This window comes from Alexandromys fortis, unplaced genomic scaffold (genome assembly GCF_014885135.2).
Source record: "Alexandromys fortis isolate MF-2015 unplaced genomic scaffold, M_Fortis_MF-2015_v1.1 scaffold_80, whole genome shotgun sequence".
NCBI classification, from domain to species: Eukaryota; Metazoa; Chordata; class Mammalia; order Rodentia; family Cricetidae; genus Alexandromys; species Alexandromys fortis.
The window spans coordinates 3,634,211-3,648,928 of NW_026068174.1; the positions used below are offsets into that span (position 1 = coordinate 3,634,211).

Here is a 14,718-nt window from a genome sequence, read left to right on the forward strand (position 1 = left end):
CTCTCTTACTTAAACAAAAGGGGGAGGTGTTGCGGGAGGTCCTTCCGCCCCTCCAACCAATAGCTGCTGAGATACCAGCCCATTGGGGTGTGGTCTCTCTCTCCCTTTAAAAAAGCGGCTACTTCCTCCGCTCACTCTCTTCACTTCCTGCTCCGCCAGCGACTAGACTCCCTTCCTGGTTGCACAGAGGGCTGTTGTCTGGGGCGGTGATCTGTAAGTTTTTTCCTCTTTAAATAAATACCACCCTATTAATCATAATTCCAAACTGGTGTGGCATTGTTCATGACTTACGCCTTTAATCTAGTAAAGCCAGGAATGTTACACAGAGAAACCCTGTCTTGAAAAACTGGAGGGAAAAAAAAGTAATTAATTCTGGATGTCAGCCAATTAAAAAAAAAAAATCCAGGGTCTGGAGAGATGGCTCAGCAGTTAAAAGTACTGACTCCAGAGGACCTGGGTTCAATTCCCAGTACCCAAATGGTGGCTCACAACTGTCTGTAACTCCAAGATCTGATACCATCACAAAGACATACATATAGGCAAAATAATGCCCATAAAAGTTAAAAGAAATTAAAAATAAAATAATCCCAACAATTACATCCTGGATTTGGTGTCATTCTGTCTTCTCTCTAGTCTTATAACATCACAAAAAGACTGTTTTTGACCTGGTACCTGCAGTGAGCACAGACAGATACAGGGGCAGCAGACTGTGCAGTCTTTATTTGGCTATGACAAACATCTCTGAAGACAGATCATTTTCTTTCAGTTAACAACTACGAGATGAGACATCCCATGATACACAGGTCTTAATTTTCAAATGTTTAAGAAATAAAATACTCAAACTCTACAACACTAAAACAAATGTTTATCAGATGTATTTATTAAGTTCTGTGTAATGTTTGCTCTTATTAAAGTAGATATGAGTGTGTGTGTGTGTGTGTGTACTAGAGTGAGTAAGAGTGTGTAAGTGACTCTATGCTGTGTGTGTGTGTGTGTGTGTGTGTGTGTGTATTTCAAAGTCTAACCTGAATGAATGTGAAACCTTCACTGAACAAATTTACTATGATATAATTGTGTATGATGCCGCTCTTGCACTGGAACCATACAATCCAAGGACAATCAGTTGATAAAAAACTTTTCTCTGATTAGTAATCACCTTTTAAGTAATTTTTAGTTTAATGTCAGGTACTAACATGTAGATATTGTTCTGCAGTATAACTGACTAGTAGGAAATCTAAGATTTGAGAAATTTCAAATACTTCTTTTAATTTAATGGCCATTAGCAGTCTACATAGAGTCCAGAATAATTTGCTGCTTAACAAACAGTTTCTTAAGAAGAAATGTAAACAAACAAACAAAAACCTTCACTTGCGCTAAACTGACACATGTGCTACATGTTAGTAAAAGACAATCAGCTTTTCCAGGCAAGAAATTTCTAAGTCAGAGGATCGGGTAGTTAATTAGGAACCAAAACCACAGCTAATTCACGACTATGAGACTGACTTACAGGCATGATAAGAAACATCTATGCCAAGATCCCATCTATGACAAAAATAAAAAACTTCACACTTTAATTTTATTTAATCATATTTCTAGTTTTAAAATATAAACTATCATGGATGAGACAAATATTTCAAAAATTTAAAATATTACTAAAGTAAAAAAAAAAAAAACAGGAAACATGGGTAAAGTACTCATATGAAAACAGCTAGTTCCCATAATCAAAAGCAATATTTAAAACAGTCCTTAGAAACATGGTATCCAGACAAACAGTATGAAGGCTGGATATCAGAAAAACCTCAAAACTAACTCTGCCTGATCATTCACTGGCCACGTGACATTTTAATTCCTTTAACAATGTTTGACCTTGGTTTGCTTAGTTATCAAAACAAATCAAATGAAACACTTTCAATGAGTTGAAACAATAAAAGCCCATCCAACACAAGATATATATAATAAAAACTCTGAGGAAACTGGCTGAGTTTATCCAAAACATTTTCAGGGCTGCTCTGTAGAAGAGTCAAAAAGAGGAACTATGTTGGCTAAAAGTAAAAATAACATTTTTATCTTGTTGAAGAAAAAGAAAATCCAAACAATTAGGTTTTTTTTTTGCTTTAAAAGAAGGTTTACAAGTATGTTTTGCCTGCTTGTGTATATGCATGTGCACCATGTACATGCTGGTGCTGGCAAAAGTCAGAAGAGGCACCAGATCCCCTGGAACTAGAGATGAGGATCTTCATGAGCTACCTTACGGGGGCTGGGAAACACTCAGGTCTTCTCTAAGAGCAACAAGTGCTCCTAACTGCTGAGCCATCTCTCAAGCCCACAAGTAACTACTGCTTTATACCAACTAACTTACCTCCAAAATAGTAGGCAGTTGTCAAGCTTTGAAACACATATTACATTACCTATTGATAGAAAGAACCTTTTTTTTGAAAAATGATCAAACTACATGCCCATGCTGGCCTCAAATTCATGGAGATTTGTCTGCCTATGTCACCCAAGAGCTGGGATTAAAGGTGTGTTCCATGAAACCCAGCCACAGGGAACTTCTGGATTGCTACTTTTGCAACAAAGTGAAGGCTTGAATTCTTAAGTCTCCAAATGCAAGGAGCAGCCTATGAGCCTAGCATCAGCACCAGGCACATCTGTCATCTGTCTGCACACAAGCACAGAAAGGAGTGCTGCTTACCTTAAGGATTCCCAAACACTAAAACTTCCTTACTCTATATAACTAAGTCATATTAATTCTCTACTTCCTATATGAAAGTAGAAATGATGAAAATATTAACCCGGACCAAACAGAAGTGGTGCATGCCTTTAATCCCAGCACTTGGGAGGCAGAGGCAGAAAGATCTCTGAGGTCAGCCTGGTCTACAAAGTAAGTTCCAGGACAATCAGAGCTGTTACACAGAAAAAACCTGTCTTGAAACAAAACAAACAACAAGAACAACAAAAAGCAAAAAATTTTCCTACAGCCATTACACACATACATTCAAAATTCTATACATAAGAATATACAAAGCTTTAAAACATTAGCAATAGTCAGAGAGATGGCTCAGTCATCAAGAGTGAGTACAGCTTTATCAGGGGAGCTGAGTTCAGTCCCCAGCAATAAGGTCAGATGGCTCACAATCACCTTAACTTCAGCTCTAGGGGGAATCTGATGCCTCTGGTCTACATGGGCAATTACATTCATGTGAACACACCCACACATATACTCATGTAATTAAAAATAGTAAAAATAGGGCCGGGCAATGATGGCGTATGCCTTTAATCCCAGCACTCAGGAGGCAAAGGCAGGCGGATCTCTGTGAGTTCGAGACCAGCCTGGTCTACAGAGTGAGTTCCAGGACAGGCTCCAAAGCTACAGAGAAACCCTGTCTTGAAAAACAAAAAACAAAAAAACAAAAAAAAAAATAGTAAAAGTAAATCTTATAAAACATTGGGAAGGTGGAAGCAGGAAGACAGCAAGTTCGAGGTCAACCAAAGCTACATGGCCTATATNAAAAAAAAAACAAAAAAACAAAAAAAAAATAGTAAAAATAAATCTTATAAAACATTGGGAAGGTGGAAGCAGGAAGACAGCAAGTTCGAGGTCAACCAAAGCTACATGGCCTATATCCCAAAGGAAAATAGCTTAAAAGCAATTCTGAAAATTAAACTTATATTGGTATTCCCAAAAATAAATAAAAATGGAAATAAAAATTCCTATCATTGATATCCTTGAACCACAAGAAATCCTCTCTAATTATGGCTTTAAGAAAATAAAGAAAATACTGATTGTAGTATACTATAGGGCTAATAGAGCCAACTAACAACCAAATCTAATAAAAACTTTTAAATGTAAAACATATCACACTACCACTCAAAACTCTAGTTGTTCAAAGGAATAAACAAGGTTCATTTTGTTTTAGCACTCATATATAAAAATTAAATGGAGGAAGTACAAGGCTGGATATAAAACAGGAACAAATATGTTTCTTTCATCAATTCCTGTTATATCTCCTACCAGCATAAGAGGTATAATAAACTTAGGTAATAAACACAAAACCCTTTTTTGCAATGATGAAAATTGATCCTAAGGGCCAATGTATATGAGGTAAGCACTTTACCACTGAACTATATCCCAGTACACAGTAATCCAGGGTTGGAGATACAGCTCAGTGGTATAGTTGTTCATAGTAAAGGCCCTGGTTTTGACTGTTAGCATGCTCTCCTAATGGAAAACCAAAGTGTGGGGTGAGGTCAAGGAATTACTAAAGCTTAAAGAAATTAATGTCTAGTTAAATAATATTTACATAGCTATTATATATGTTACCTTTAACATATATACCTGTGACAAACTTTTTAATTGAAAATATACTGTGTACTTGTCATCACAAAAGGTCAACTAAAGTAAGCTTGCATATTAAATTTTATCTAATAAAATACCATTGGGCCAAGAGGGAATAGTACAATATATGTCTGGCATACATGGGGGACCTGGCCTTGATCTCCAACAGTGAAGGAAAAAACAAACAAACAAACCAATGACTTGCCCTTTCAGTTATTATTTTTGAGGTAAATAATGCCAAAGCTCCTTAAATAAAAAATTTCATTTGAGCCGGGCGGTGGTGGCACAAGCCTTTAATTACAGCACTTGGGAGGCAGAGGCAGGCGGATCTCTGGGAGTTCGAAGCCAGCCTTGTCTACAAGAGCTAGTTCCAGGACAGGCTCAAAAAAAAAAAAAAAAAAAAAAAAAGCTACAGAGAAACCCTGTCTCAAAAAAAAAAATTCATTTGAATATCTAGGTTTTTTTTTTTTTACATCCTCAAAAACTGCTACTGACAACTGGAAAGCAGTGAACCTAACTGTATAAAACAAAAGTATTTGGTATACTTTGTATACTGATGATAGGAACTTGGAAATAAAAGCATGCCAAGGAGGAAGCTGTTTAAATTATAAGTGTGAGTAAGTGTGAGATGGAAAGTTTATTAGATAAAACCAATAAAGACATGCTATGTTTTCTTTTGGAATGACATGATGCGACTACAATGGTAACTATACACAGAAAAGTCAAAGAAATAACAGACTTTTCTGAGGTAGTTACAAGGGGTCATATATACTTACAGCCACAGAAGCCCACTGCCATGCAAAACAGTGACTGGTTGGCATCTGACCATGTGAGCGACAGCAGCCAATAAAAATAGAAAATAAGCAGAAGACAAAGCACCACCAATCAATGTCAAGAGTTGACATGTGAAACTCTTCCTACATACAGACAGAAATCATGTACATGATCCTATCATTAGCTGTGGAAACTCACATTCCATGACCTTTAAATTCTGTATTAATAAATTTCATGGAACAATTTCGAAGTATGCCTTTGTTAAATTTAAATGAACATCATTGTCAAAGTGCCTATCAAGTTTTGCCCAAATTTTACTGAACGATCGATTGTGTTTACTAAAATGTATGTATCTTTGAGTACTGCTTTAGTCAGTTTCTAATTTTCTATGTACTAGTCAGCATCAGGACATTCACTCTGACCCAAAGGTCTGGTTCCATTACTCATCCTTGAAACCAAGAAACAAATCAAAACACCTGAGTAAGAAAAAGTTCAACTAAAAACAGAAGAAGAATGGTGAGATTCACTAGGATATTACTAGCATTTTTTGGAAACTGTTCTTTAAGAAAATTAAGTTCACTTCACAGACACAGTGAAAAGCAGATCCTGTTAACTAGGAGCGGTGGCACTGCAACAGACCACACACAGCACTCCTGGGAAAGGGAAGAGTCAGTCGGCCCTCCAAAACTCAAGTCAGCGGGAATGGGACGAAGACACTGAAAATGCAGCAGACAGGTAAAAGTCAAAACTCATGGTTTCTTACTGGTGCCATTCGTATTGCTGGGTGCGCTCCACAGCCCTGCATTGCTTTATTAAGTGTTTCACCAAACATATGTCGAAGTTCAACTGAGTGACAATATACAGCATCAATCTTAGGCCACCAATCCAATGCAGACTAGAGAAAACGAGAGAACAGAATAAAAAAAAAAATCACATGATTATACTCTTTCACCACTGTAGTTCTAGTTTTTAGCCTTTTGTGAGAAACTTTCTAAGAGCATGCAAACACATAAGATGATTTTTCAAAGTCTTCAAATGATGTCTTTAAGTCAAACACTAACCAGACACACTATACTTTAAAATATAATAATGAGCATGTGCAAATGAGGCTATCCTTTCTCAATAATGTCATACCAAATTTAAAATCAAAGTATTAGGAAAATTCTTTAGCCAATCTTTGTCTTTTTTTCTTCTGTGTTTTTACACATTTCAGAAACACATGCATATATTATATATTTTTTGGTAGGTAGAATGCTATCATCACAGCTTTCTATGAGATAAGTGCTTCAACACAATGTTGAAAGACTATGTAAACCATTAGTTAAATGCTTACGAACAACAATAATCAACAACATGAAATTAGTAAATGAAATAAAGCTATTAGTAAACCAATAATCTTAAAGTTGATAAGCAGATGGCACATAATACATGAAAGACTAAATGGCCACCATAAACAAAGACAGCTAATCCTAATTTTTAGCATTGTAAAAATTAAAGTGAGGCCACTGGGGCTTTTGTACGTTAACCATGTGGTCTACCACTCACCTACATCCTCAGAAGCAGCTAAGGATTTTATATGTGTGTGTGTGTTTATGTATGTGTGTATATATGTATATGCATATATATGTATATATATATATATTCCTATTTCTGTTTAGCCTACCTATGATGCCTGTTTTAATTAAATGTGTAGCTTTAATCACCTTTACTTTAAATTTAATTAATTAAATTTAGTTAATATACTTCAATTTTAAATGCTTCAAAAAACAGTAATTGTGAAAATTCACTAAAGTTTGTCATCAGTTTATAGAAAAATGATCAGATAACTTTCACTACTTTTATATAGATTACACATGAAAACAACAGGCTTAAAAATATAAATTTTCAGCTTGTAATACTCTAGTTAAAAATCCAATATAATAACATTCACATACTAAAAATAGATAAATTAACAGCTTCACACCTCCTACTCATACTTTATTTTTTATTCAGAATCAAGCTAGTCTTAACATTTAAGTTTTCACTCATAACTCACAGTATTTTGAGTTTCAAGTTCTATTTACAAGAAACCTAAAAGCAAAACTAACTCAGACATAGTGGTGCACACCTTTAATCTTGACACAGAGAGGCTAAGGCAGGAGGAAGTTTAAGGATACACTGGGCAACACAAGACTTCATCTCAAAAAATAAATAAAATAGGGGTCAGAGAAGTAGTTCAGGAGTTAAAAACACTTGCTGCTCTTACAGAGGACCCCAATTCAATATGCAGCACCCACATGGCAGCTCACAACTATCTACAACTCCACTTCCAGGGGATCCAACACCCTCTTTTGGCCTCTGTAGGCAACAAACATGCATGTGATACACAAATAAGTAAAACAACTGCACACATTAAAAATTCATTAATTAAAATCATAAATAATAGGATTTATGGTTTAGCTGTCTCTGTTATTCAACTTAGCTAAGTCTACAAACTGACATAGTTCACTGTCTCCATCTCTCTTCATGTTGTATGTAATATCCTGACAAAAGCAACTTAAGGGCAAAAGGGTTTATTTATTTCATGGTTTCAGGTTACAGTGGCAAGAAAGTCACAGAAGCAGCGTCCGAGAGAGATGCTCACATCAAATCCATGGCCCATAAACAGGAACAAAGAGCAGGTTGAACACATGCATTCTAGCACCCAACTTCTTTGTCTACTCCACTGCCTACGAAATGGTGTCACACAGCAGACAGGCCCCTCCTACTAGTATTAACATTGTCAAGACAGCCTTTCATGGGCATGCTAAAAGCTCATCCTCAGATGTGATAAAACTGGTAACACTAACAACTACTGTTAGATAACACATTTCTCAACTTTGGGCACTGATATGCCCAGGTGAATCAATGCAGCTGGATTTCTATGTTTTTTAAATCACCTTAAACTAACAAAATGCTGAATGATTTAATTTAAAAAAAAAAAAGGACACCGAGTTTCTATTTCTTCCTACATGCTGCATAAAATCGTGCCAAAAATTAATAAACTAAAAAGACAGACATCCTTTTAAACAATCTATACAAATTATTGGGGAATGGGGAAGTGCTGTTTTCAGTTTTGGTTGTTATTTTCATCAGGTTTTTTGTTTGTTTGCTTGCTTGCTTTGGTTTGGTTTTTCGAGAGAGAGTGTTTCTCTGTAGCTTTGAAGCCTGTCCTGGAACTCGCTCTGTAGACTAGGCTGGCCTCAAACTCACAGAGATCCACCTGCCTCTGCCTCTCAGTGCTGGGATTAAAGGCATGCACCACCAACACCTGGCTTCATCTGTTTGTTTTTTTAATATTGTCATTTCTTTAATTTTGCCAAAATAGACTAAATGTTGTAACTGTAGTTCTTTCTTGATAGCTGTTTTGTTATAAGTAATTTTACTATGTTAAAGTTAAAACCTTCCTTTTATTTAGACAGAAAAGAGGAAATGATGTGGGATTCCCCTGTGTACACTATGAATGTGTTTTATTACCATCGGTTAATAAAGCAAATGCTATGGCCTACAGCAGGGCATAATATAGCTAGACAGGAAAATTAAACTGAATTCTGGAAGACAGAAGGCAGAGTTCAGAAGGTGGAGAAAAATGCCAGAGCATTGCAGGTAGGCCACAACTTGGTGGAGATACATAGAAATTTGGGATGTAAGAGCTAGCTAGAAATACTCCTTCATCATTGTCTAAGTGTTGTAATTAATATAGTTTCTGTGTGATTATTTGGGTATGGGCAGCCAGGAAATAAAAATGCAGTTTCCACTTACAAATATGCTGCCCAAACTAGTTTAGAATTTGTTATTCTCCTGCCTTAGCCTCTTAAGTGCTAAAATTCTAAGCCACCACAACCAGTTTACTGTGTAAGCGGTTTTTTTTTTTGGGGGGGGGGGGTTCGAGACAGTGTTTCTCTGAAGCATTTGGAACCTGTTCTGGAACTAGCTCTTGTAGACTAGGCTGGCCTTGAACTCACAGAGATCCACCTGCTTCTGCCTCCCCCAAGTGCTGGGATTAAAGGCGTGCGCCACCAATACCCAGCTCTGTGTAAGCATTTTTGATACCTGTAAAATGTACCATGATAGTAAGTATAAAACATATTAACATACAGGCTTAAGATTTAATGATTTTATAATTTTCTTTTTAGTAAGGAATCAATCCATTTATTTCAAAGTAATGAATGCACATTCAAATAAAACAGGCACTAAAATTAGATATCAATTGAGTTAGTTTAAAAAGTTTAGTATTTTGATCAGTTACTAAGTGTGTCCATTCTGAAACTTGTCAATTTAAATAGACATTTCCCCTTAATAATACTTATTTTAAAAAGTTACTTATACATGATGTGGGAGTCCCTGCTGTGTGCTGCAATTACCATTAATGAATTAAAAAAAAAACTGCCTTGGCCTGTTGATAGGGCAGAACTTAGGTAGGCGGGGAGGACAGGACTGAGTGCTGGGAGAAAAGAAGGGCAGAGTCAGGGAGAGGCCATGATCCACTGCTGGAGACAGACATGCTGAAACTTTGCTGGTAGACCACAACCTTGTGGTGATATACAGATTAATAGAAATGGGTTAAATTAAGATGTAGAAGTTAGCCAATAAGAAGCTAGAGCTAATGGGCCAAGCAGTGATTTAATGAATACAGTTTCTGTGTGATTATTTCAGGGCTAAGCTACCCAGGCTGCCAGGACGAACAAGCGGGCCCCCCTGCAACATATACTCATATAAGTGACATATATATATAAATATATATATATATATTCCTAAGAGGTTATTTAAATGATTTTAAAATACCGTGGAAATATTTCTGTAACCATCTCTTGAAAGAAGATTGTCTTCAATATATGAAGTATTAATAAGAAAACTATAATAAACTGCTACAAGGAAAAATCTGCAAAAAACTACTATGCCAGATGTAGCGTGTTCACTTCCATGTTTATTTCTTAATTTCCCAACTGCACATCTAATTTACCCTTTAAAAAGCCTACACAGGAGCCCAGTAGCAGTGGTGCACTCCTTTAATCCTGGCAGGCAGAAGCAAGTAGATCTTTGTGAGTTCAAGGCCAGCCTAAGCTACAGAGTTTCAGAAAAGCCAGGGCCACACAGAGAAATCCCATCTCAATAAACAAACAAAAAAAACTTATACAGATAAAGTCTATAACATTGATCTTAAACTGTTTCTTTCTTGTACATATTATTTTTAAAAAGTGACAGTATAAACAGCATTTTAGAAACTGCTAAAACCTTACACTGCAACAAAATTCAAATCATGAATAGACTTTAAGAATTTCTAAAAGAAATTGGAATGTTTTATATCTAAACAGTACTTACAAATTGTATATGAGGACATCTCACAGAGGCAAAATAAAACTCCAAGCATCAGTTCTAATTCTATATAAACCCAGAAAAATAATAAAACTTTTATCTTTGAAGGGAACACAAAAATTTAAAAAACTGTCAACTGGATTAAGAGACATGAAAAAGGAAAACATTGAAGGCATACTGAACTAAATCATTTAAAAAGTATACATAAATAAACCTAAAATCTGGATTTCATGAAACTAGTAAAGAATTCATATGACTGGAAACAAACACATTTTCCTTCTAAAAATTTCCAGTTAAACTCTGTAATACTTGATTGTATAAATTTGCATATCAACTGTTTTAATTAGTCCTTTATAATTAAAAGTGCTTGAGAATCAGTATTTGTTAGGCTAGCCAATAAGAAACAATTTACCAATCAATCTCTAGAGATGAGGATAACTAAAGTATAACCTGAAAGTCACTTTGGAGGACCAGTGTGGTGGCTCAGTCCTTTAACCCAAGCATTTGGAAGACAGCCAGATAGATGGGTCTCTGTATGTATAAGGCAAGTCTGGTCTACAACAGTGCGTTTCAGGTCATCTAACACTACATAGTGAGACCTCGTCTCAAAATAAATAAACAAAAAAAAAAGACACTTCAGCATTATTTGAGTTTTTTACAGCTATTCCACTGAATGGCTTCTAATATATATTATTTAAACATAAGTCAGTATAGGAGCTTTATAAACACAATGTTCCCGGATGCAGACACACTCTGCTTTCACACATGCAGCACTCCTTAAAAAGGGTGCACACATTTTCACCAGGCACATTGAGGCATGCAAGGAACTAACACTCTGGCATGCTTGGAACCCAGAAAAGAGCAGCTCAGCCACTTACAGCATTGCCAAGTCCATGCTTGAAAGTGCTCTATGTATTCAATTATAGACAAAAATATTTCACAATTAAAGTAACTAATCACAGACTATCAAATATTATAAACGTGGATTTATTAAGTTTTAACCATTTCTATAAAGTTATTTAGTTAATAAGTGGAATACTTTCTATCATTTGAATCAAAGTGGGGAGTAATATCGTATTTTTGAATTACATATAAACTTACAGGATAGACAAACCATCTTTTTGGCTTGTTGATTTTTAACTTTAAAACTACACCTTTGAAGGACAATGGTCTGAGTCATTACCCTGGCAAGTGTGCAGCATTTTTAAGTTTTTCCGGTAAACATATTTCATCTACACTCAGATTCATTAGACTATCCTCTATGGAACTAATTACATTTAGTATAAAGTCTACCCATAATTTAAGGCAGCAATATTCAGCTGAAGGCAGTACTGTTCCCCCAAGAGCTTAGCTGTTCATAATGCAGGAGATACAGCATAGTTGCCATTTCATGAATTGAGCAGAAAATGATAAATGTCCTTCAAGGCACAAAGCCAGGCTGAAAACAAAGAACTACTGTCCTGAAATGTATTAGCACTCCACAAAGCAAAACGAATATATCACTAAGTGACTTTATCGGCAGTTATTTTTCCCTGCAAGAATATCTTTTTAAAGAGAAAACCAAAAAGGGTGGTGGGGAGGAATATTTGGTTTAATTCAATATATCCAAGGTAAGTGAAGAAGTGGGGATTATTTTTAATTTGCAAGAGTAATAAATTGGAATTTAATTATAAATATGACAAACATACCAAGGTATCAATGATCAAAGATTTTAAGGGGGGAAGGCAGGAACAAAGTAAACAATGTGTTCATAACTGTAGCATATCTTTCAATGGATAAAAGAAGAACTATAAAAAATAAAATCATAGAACATTCAAATACACAGAGTTCATAAAAGGAGCAGAATTTTAAAAAATCTAACGTTCACATCTAGTAAGTTTTTACTGTCTGCTTTTTAATTCACACACTTATATCACAAATACCTCTCTAAAGAATTCGCTCACTTTCTCTACTATGCTTTTGCATCTTGTGAATACATCTTTTAAAATGTTAGCATTTTATTCTAATTAAGGATGATTAACAGGTATAATCAAACAAGGCTTAACCATTTGTAAATGTGCCATACTAGGCTATGTTATAATTATTCTTCCTTTGAAGTAAGTCAGACATACAAATAGTTTGCTATGAAAGTACTAAACTATATTTTCAGTGGCATTGCTGTCAACGGGTTTTGAACTTTAATGAAATTTTTAGGCTTACTGTCTCTAAAAGAGTCTATTAACTTTTTCCCTCTCAGTAAGAGCCTCATGTTGAGACCACACATAAAAACTACAGCTGTAGATCACATGCTGGTATCCACCATGTGGACACTCATGGTTTTATATAAGGTTCTAAGTAAAGAACTTGTGCTAAAACCAGCATCTTTCTTAAAAGCGGAAAAAATAGGGGCTGAAGAGATGGTTCAGAGGGTAAGAGCACTGGCTGCTCTTCCAGAGGTCCTGAGCTCAATTCCTAGCAACCACATGGTGGCTCACAACCATCTGTAATGAGATCTGGGGCCCTCTTCAGGCCTTCAGGGATATCAGGCAAAACACTGTAAACATAATAAATAAATAAATCTTTTTTAAAAAAAGTGGAAAAATATATAACCAAGAAAAAAGAAAAAGTACTTTTTTAGTAATGGAGAATACCTTTTAGACTTACATTGGTTATGATGCGGTGGAGTGAGTTTACCAACACATAGTGAAATGTAGAAGGTGAATTCTGAGCCAGGCATATCTGCCAGGGGGGAAAAGATCATTAACACAAAAAGGACAAAATAACAGCAAAAACTTAAATTATTTTTTTTGATAAAATTAATTTACAGTTTCAAATTAGCATCAATATATAATATTTAAAAGATAATACTAAGAGGCAAGAGAGCTATCTCACAGGCTAGGAGCAGTGACTGCTCTTGCAGAGGACCCACATGGCAGCACACAACTGTCTGTAACTCTAGTTCCAGAAGATACAATGACTCTTCTGGTCTCTGAACACATCAAGCACATACATGGTGCACAAATATACACGCAGGCAAAATATCCAGATACATAAAATTTTTTTTAAAAATCTGTTTTTTTAAGAAATACTAATAAAAATACACCTATTCATCTTTATAGTCTCTGCATTTTATAAGCACAACCACATCAATAAACATGGTTGCAGCAAACAATTTTCTTACCTTAAAGTGTTGGTTGTTATGAGGGCTTATCCGAAAGCAAGAGACAAGACAGTCAATCATGAGGTCCACATCTGCAGGTTGACTACCTCTAGAGAATGGTTTACTTGGATTAAAAAGCAGGTTCTATAAAAATCCCAACAGAAAACAGTGGCCTTTAAATAGTCGTGAAGTATTTCTTTAACAAAGTATATAAACATAATCAACATGATCCACATCAATTACAGTAAACTTTAGTTAACAGAAAAAGCACAAAATACTGCTTATTTCTGGTAGTAGATATCAGATAAGGTTTCTTATACCACATGATTCCCACCAAGCAAAATTTCTACATTAAGACCCACGTATGTATATATTATGGAAACCGCATATCATTCTTCATGTTCTCAATCTAATGAGCACAGTAACAACAAAAGCAGTTCCTCTGAACTTATCCTCAAAGTTAACTTAAATTTAGAGTTAGAAATTAGCTTTAGCAGAATACTCAGACTAGACGTTTATCTGCTTAATTTACTTAAAGTCTATAGACGGGAAAGAAGAGCATATTACCTTAAGATCAACAACCATGGACTGAACTAGTAGGAAAATGACAGAGTTATCTTCCCAGTTGATGTAAGTGCTTGCTTTACACAACTTGACACAAGCAATGGCAGCACTCTCAGTCAGCTGCCTGCTTCCTCCATGGCCGGCAAGTGCTTTTCGTAAACTGTCCAGAAACAGTTTCTACAGAATTTAAATTTAGGAAGACAAGAAATCTAGTTTGTACTATTGTAGATTATCTAACAAAGTAGCAAATTATCAGCATCTAAAATTCAAACTATAAAAAGAATGGTTTATATTTGGCTTGCATTTCATATTTAAGGAGTCATCACTTAATCTTTCTCAAGTTAAAAAAGAACATAAAGACAAAACACTTTTCTCTGCTTTCTCTGTTGACTTTCTATAGGGATAAAAGAAACATTCCTAAGGGGGGGGGGAAGAAACATTCCTTCCTATACATTGAAACTCAGCATAAGAGTAGGTTTTATCTTATCTTCCTTTTGATGTTATCTTTGACGTTTAAATATATGACGGTCGTGGTTGTGGTATATGTCAACTTGTTTCATTCTTTTCTACT

At 35.5% G+C, this 14,718-nt stretch overlaps 1 protein-coding gene across 8 annotated transcripts in view; it reads right to left on the reverse strand.

Moving 5' to 3' along the window:
* The window catches only part of Nf1 (neurofibromin 1), a 263,626-nt gene that overhangs the window by 186,216 nt on the left and 62,692 nt on the right, over window positions 1–14,718 (reverse strand). For 7 of the 8 annotated variants that reach the window (XM_050128878.1, XM_050128876.1, XM_050128877.1 and 4 more), the window contains exons 9-12: window positions 14,151–14,324; window positions 13,605–13,727; window positions 13,088–13,162; window positions 5,874–6,005 (exon numbers count right to left, since the gene is read on the reverse strand). In XM_050128878.1, coding sequence (XP_049984835.1) covers window positions 5,874–6,005; window positions 13,088–13,162; window positions 13,605–13,727; window positions 14,151–14,324 — 504 coding nt within the window. Of the gene's footprint in view, window positions 1–5,873; window positions 6,006–10,450; window positions 10,470–13,087; window positions 13,163–13,604; window positions 13,728–14,150; window positions 14,325–14,718 lie in introns of those variants that run through there. The other variant, XM_050128879.1, reaches the window with a different exon arrangement.